The sequence below is a fragment of the Miscanthus floridulus genome, unplaced genomic scaffold, assembly GCF_019320115.1.
Source record: "Miscanthus floridulus cultivar M001 unplaced genomic scaffold, ASM1932011v1 fs_604_1_2, whole genome shotgun sequence".
Taxonomy (NCBI): domain Eukaryota; kingdom Viridiplantae; phylum Streptophyta; class Magnoliopsida; order Poales; family Poaceae; genus Miscanthus; species Miscanthus floridulus.
In genome coordinates, this window is record NW_027096997.1 from 9,653 (window position 1) to 16,301 (window position 6,649).

Consider the following 6,649-nt stretch of genomic DNA (forward strand, 5'->3'; position numbering starts at 1 on the left):
CATGCGGTTGCGTACGCTTGTGGCAGAGGAGTTCATCCACTATGCGCAGCCGGCGGAGGGTTGTGCCATGGAATGGCGTAGGAAGTGGCCGGAGAGGGATCCGACACGGCACCAGAGCAAGGCGAGGACGACGCAAGGGCCAGGAGGGAGACGGGCGGCCGCGGCGGGCAGGAGGCGCGATCTAGAGGGAGGAAGGTGGGCGTCGTGCTCGGGCGCGGTGGAGATACCGGCCGGTGAGCGCTCGGACGCCGGAGGCGGTGCGACGAAGCACGATCACGGCACTGCGATGATTTATGTGTGACTGGTTCTGGAGAAACGGCTAGACGAGTAAGATAGGATGGAAAAACGAGTGGACGAGCAGAGTAGAAGTGGGTCGTTGGGCTCACGGCCCACCAAGAGCATTTGGACGGACGTCCTAACGTGAAGTGTTACCGTTTGATGAAACGATGACTCTTCACGACGGAACCTTTACATTTTGAAACTGGAAGAGTAGTACGTAAGTAACACAAGGATTAAAAAGAGGGGCAGGCCAGCAGATTAATATGTTGAAGATTTGCTAACAATCGATGACAATGCCAATGAGTCAATGACCAGTTGATACATAAACAAATGATCAATCTCAAATGCAATTGAACAACATACACTACAGTAACAAACACGTACGCACGCGTCACGATTCACCCCCTCCTGGCCTCCTGTGAACTGAACTGAACATCACACTAGACATGCACATGGACAATTATATATCTACGTGATTATATTACAGAGATCATAAGCGAATTCATTTGTGCATACCGCACCGCACCTTTCGTTTCAGCTGGCGGTGGCGGCGTCGGCGTCCGTGCCCGTGGCAGCGCCGGCGTCGACGACGTTGAAGGGCTCCCAGTGCGGCACGGTGTCGCTGAAGAACCTGCCGACGACGCGCGCCTCCAGGACGGCGATGGCGTCGGGGTGCTTGATGCAGCGGGGCGTCTTGTACTGGTTCACCGACGACCCCTGGGAGACGCAGAGGTCCATGAGCGCGTCGAAGGCGCCGGGGGACACCACGCGGATCTCCAGCGGGCCCACGGACCGGTCGCGGCTCCGGCACCGCCGGTACACGGCGTCCAGACCGGCCTCCACCTCGGCGCAGCACGCCGCCATAACGCGGCGAGCAACGGCTTCGTCGCCGGACGACGCTGGTGGCAGCGGCGGCGGCGGCGTGAGCTCCCAGAAGAGCACGTAGTGCCCCGGGATGGAGGCCGTGTCGGCGTAGGCGGTGTACTCGGAGAGGATGGTGGCGCCGCCCAGCGGCGCCAGGAGGCGCTTCGCAGCGGTGACGGCGCGGAGGAGGTCGTCCTCGGAGGTCTTGTCGGTGTCCACGCTGAGAACCACGTTGCGGCGGTGCACGAACCGGAACTGCGGCGCCGCGTTGTGGAAGCCTGACACCTGCAGGATGTCGCCCACGCGGTACCGGTACAGACCTGCATGCACCACCACGTACATACATATATATACACCCGTCACAATTACTCACAATAATGTTATATATATCGTTTTCATAACAATAATAATCATTATTATATTTTTTACTTTGCATTTAAATATACGCTATGACTAGATATATAGTAATAAAAGCTTGCTAAAACAATTTACAATTTAGAACAGAGGAACTAGAATCGATGTTGTATAATGCATTACAACAAGTTGTTATAAAAGTATAGCAATCATTAGCTTTTTTTTCTTGCCTTTTCTTAGCTAATGCTTTAGAAACCACATATGTCTTATATTAAGTAAAATTGAACCATTTCCCCTCTACTGAAAAAATACCCAAATTTTGGACATGCAACGGTATCCAAAAAAATAATATCTTTACTTGATATATGTCATAATTATAGATGAATTTATTATAAATCCCACATATTTATGATATTTTGGGGAAAAATAATAAACTATATTTAATTTTCATATCTCAAAACTATTTTTTTCTAAAATTATTGACAGTTGGGTTTGGACCAGATGTCGCCCAAACATTTTGTGTATGACTAAAAGAAGTATTATTTGAAGGAAACTAACCAAAATAACTCAAACTACAAAGTGTTATTTTTTTTTATTGTAACACAAACATTCATTTGGTTGTTATGTATATTCATGTTGATTTTATATATATGTTACGCATGATTGTTGTTGGTTTGAGCGGCTCCTCTAATCTATAAATCCTGGCTCCAGGCCTGGATAAGGAACAGATAATGTTCCTTTTTATATTAGAAACGCAAGTTGTTTGTTAAAAGAAAATTTTAAGATGACTCCAATGGTTGGGGGGCACATCTCTAGCCATGCATACTACAATGCAATAATGGTACTTTGACTATATGCCCCAGTAGCACACTTCCGTAGAGCATTTTTCCACAGTGGCTAATATTTGTTGATTCGTTGCATTGATCACTTTCTCTTCAGGAGCATACTTTAAGGTATCAACCATCAAATGATGAGGAAAGTTCATTTTATTCATGGAAATGCAAGACTGTATGAAGAAAATTAAAGGTTGTGGGGGGGGTTGAGATGGAGGCCGCATTGGCTGGATATTATTCTTTTACATATCACATCATATCCTTCTATAGTTCTTGTGGCATGTATATTATGAGCCTTTTGTTTTTAGTAGATATTACTACTGCTACAGGAGGTGAATTGTATTCTTGTTCTTTATTCCATCATGTTCAGAAGAGACTAGCATTTACATCAACATCTCTAGATGCATAGTTAATTTCTTTTCAAAAAATAGCAGTAAAAATGTTTTTAATATTTTCCATAAGAGGCAATAGTAAACAAATATCTCATTGGTACTTAGAGGAATAAATAAAATACTATTTACTGATTTGGAGGAAAATGAACCTTTAATTTACCCCCCAGCATGAAGTGGACAGGTCTGCCCTGACCTTTCTTATCAACTGCCTAATAAAACGAGTCTATCAATATCTCCTTGTCTGATGAAAGTGGGTGTACTGCCAATGCAAACACGAAAGCTAGGAGGCAAAGTTATTTTACCTTTAGGATTAGTGTACTGTCAATGATAGTTTGGTGAACGTGATTGTACACTGTCAATAAAATAAAGCTAGTGGGAGGCTGGGCGTCAAGAATTGACACCCCATTGGCCAACTGGGAGATCCCAATGCAAACAATAACCACCCATAAATATATAATTATCTTTTGTAAAGCACAAGAAACACATTTGGTAAATTTAAAGTATATATGATTTATTTGTTTCCTTCCTTCTACAAAAAATGGATATTTTGTGGTAAGATAATCATGCATGCATATGCACCGCTTAAATTGATACGGAAGCGCGGCTTTGCCTTTTGCACTTGTGCATTATCATTAACTTATTGCTTAGTTAATTATGAAAATACGAGAGTAAAGAAACATAATTGAGACGTATATAAAATAAACATGCAGTAAGTACATATCCATATCCTATCTATATGTCGTTTCTTGAAAAAGCTAGGAATCAAACTCATTTTATAAAAATTCACATTATATATTCGGGCGTACGTATGTCCACTACAGGACAAATCCCTAGAAGTTTTGTCTTCTAGTTCACATGCACTCCTATTTTCTTCATTTTTGCATTAATTTTTCTAGATTGAATTTGAGTCCCAAGTTTTGCAGAAAAAAAACGCATATAGAGAGAGAGAGAGAGAGGATGTGCATCGTTTTAAAAAAAAATAAGCAATAGTATGTTTCTTAAATGAGTTTGCATGTAAATTGTGTCTATCACACATGTGATCACAGACTAAGTTTTTGTGGCATGCAAAAACTCCGGCAAAAAACCAGAAACTTGCCTATTAATAAGCCAATCAAAACTCCTTGCGTTGCCCAAGGCATGTACTTACCTACAATATATTGTGGAGATATATTTAGTATAAGTATATATATAGTATATACGTTATTTGTTTTTCCATCTAATTTGCTAGTTTGACGCTCGATCATCCGCAGGGCAATGGCGCCAAGGCGAGATGCAGCTGAACGGCAGTAGACAGCATTTCATTCCCAACTGTTTTCAGGTTTCCTTTCCTGTTATTTTCTGCTCGGTTTTTGCCAGTGTACAGTTTTGTCTTAAGTTGTTCAAGTAGAAGTAGAACGAGTGGTGTTCGGTCTGTAAAGTCGAGTCTGTAAATTTTCGCTTCTTTTTGTCTTCCTATCATCTAATAAAATCAACGCAAAGCTTTTGTCTTCCTATCATCTAATAATGCAGTCTCCACCGTTGATTTGGCACTATCAGACGGTCTTGAACAAGTTCGATTCTCTAACAACCTCCAGTCAACAATAGCTATAGGAAAGCAAGAGTGTGTACATGCATCCAGCCATATGTACACGCAGCATGCTAAGGGAAAAAAAAAAGAGCACGTAGGAGCTCACCTGTGAACGTGGTGACAAGGAGCTCGTAGTAGCCTCCGAGCTCGACGTCGACAAGGTCCACCACCTTCCCGTCGCGAGCCTCCTCCCCGTCCTTCTCCACCTTGATGAACTCGTAGTAGCACATGTTGGGCAGCAGCGTATACGCCACGTCCTCCGGCCGGTCCAGCGGCCGGAGGTTGATGCCGAAGTAGCACTCCGACGAGGCGTACATGGTGGACACCAGCGGCAGGCCGCCGCCGTAGAACTCCAGCAGCGGTATGTACTGCGCCATGGACCCCGTCACGATGACGTCGATGTACTTGGTCCGTGGCCACAGCCGGCGCACGATGCCCCGCCACGACGCGGCCGGGGACCCCTCGCCCTCGCACTCGGCGGCGATGGCGTCGGCCAGCGCCGGGTCCGGCCGCGTCACGACCCTGGCGACGGCGTCCCGGCAGGCGGCGTCGGTGACGCGCGCCGCGTCGACGCGGCCGGCGCGGATGTCGTCGCAGAGCGTGCGCCAGTGGGCCTCGAGGAACTTGACGGCGCGCAGGAACGCCGAGGCGAAGACGGCGCCGACGCGGAGCACCTCGCCGCGGCGGGCCAGGCCGCACAGCAGCTGCGCGTACATGCTCTGCGCGCTGTCCGGGCACAGGATCGCCTCGTTCGGGCTCGTGTACCGCGTGTACGGGCTGTCCGGCCGCTCCCGGAAGTGCCGGCTCTTGTAGTAGCTCGTCAGCACGGGCCGCGCCACCAGCCCCGACGGCGTCCTGATCTCCGGCTTCACGAACAGCAGGTACATGCACCGCCCTTTGTCCAGACCTTCCACGTACTTGTTCATCACGGGGACGAGGAGGTTGTAGAGGAAGGTCTTGCGGTCCAGCTCCGCCTCTGTGGACGGCATCAGCTTCGGCTGCCCGCCAGATGTGCCGGAGCTGACGAGGACCGCCGTGAGTGGCCGAAATTCCGACGATGATTTACTAGAAACACGTTGTGTGCAGCAGTAGTATGTACCTTGTGAGGAGCTCGGTGATGGTCTTGGAGGAGATGAGCGACGAGGGGGCGCCGTTGGCGATGCGCTCGATGTACGGCTTGACGTCCTCGTACTCCACGACCGGCACGCACTCCTTGAACGCGGCCGCGAGCTCGTCGGCGTGGCGTCCCTCTACGTCGAAGCCAAGGAAGCCGCGGATGTAGTCCGTGCCGGCGTTCATGGAGAGGATCTCTCTGAGGACGCGCTGCTGGATGGCGCCGGCGTGGGTGGTCAGGTCCTCGATGAGCTGCAGGCTCGCTGGCCCGTCGTGCGGGTCGCAGACCGGGATCGTAGGCGGCAGAGACGACGGCCGCGGTGGCATTGTCGCTGCCGGCGAATCTGTGGAGGTGGATGAGACTGAGGAGAGGAGGTGGTGGTGACCATGGTCATGGTCGACCACTGCTGGGGACGTGGACATCGTCGTGGTTGACATTGTTAGATCCATGCATGCGTGCACTCTCTGTGCCGACAGGGCATGGAGAGCGAGGCTTCTGCACTGCTGCCTTGTTCTTGTGCAGCTACTGTTTGTTGCAGAGGTGAACTCCCCTTGCTCTCCATGTCCTATATATGTCTCATCACACGTCTGTGTGTGCGTAGAGAGAGAGAGAGGTGTTGTCTGATATTTTAGAGGGAGAGTGAGTGTAGAAGTATGCTGTGACTGTGGGTGATTTGTTTGAGAGAGTGAGTGGGAGGGGATACAGTGCTGTGCAGAGAAGCTAGCTGTGAGTGATTTCTTTTGATCTTTTTTTCCCCTCTGTAGTGCATGTGAAACAAATTTATGGGGGAGAGAGCACAGGGTAGTGTGCAAGTCATTTGTGTCCACATGTGGCCATGTCTTGGAGCTTGTGATTAGATGCATCTATTATGGGTCAAAGCTTCATATGGCTGCCTCCTCAACTTTGGTGTCCCTTTTATGTTTTCTGCAATTGTCTGTGTTCTTCTTGGCAGACACAGCCAAAGTTCTTATCAGATGAGTCACCTGATTTCAGGAAAAGATGGATCACTTCTATAGACAGAAGGTGGAAGGTACCACCTTTTCTGATCTCCTATCCTAAGGCTGGTAGTGATATTCATTCATACATTCGTTCACACTGATAGTTTTTTTTAATGAAACACACGTATAGTTTAATTGTTCTGAATTTTGCATGAACTGAGCTTTGTTAGTCGTGAGGGGACAGCTGTTGGAAAAATTACTTATGGTTTACCAAACTTTACAAAGTAAATCTCTCATACTGGAAACAA

At 48.0% G+C, this 6,649-nt stretch overlaps 1 protein-coding gene across 1 annotated transcript; it reads right to left on the reverse strand.

The window, feature by feature from the left end:
* Positions 1-813: 813 nt before the first annotated feature.
* On the reverse strand, positions 814-5,852 carry LOC136532397 (probable indole-3-acetic acid-amido synthetase GH3.13). Its single transcript, XM_066525005.1, has 3 exons — positions 5,389-5,852; positions 4,396-5,309; positions 814-1,463 (listed from the first exon to the last, which is right to left on the reverse strand). The coding sequence occupies exons 1-3, from the start codon at positions 5,850-5,852 to the stop codon at positions 814-816; spliced, it is 2,028 nt and encodes a 675-aa protein (XP_066381102.1).
* Between the last annotated feature and the right edge of the window lie 797 nt (positions 5,853-6,649).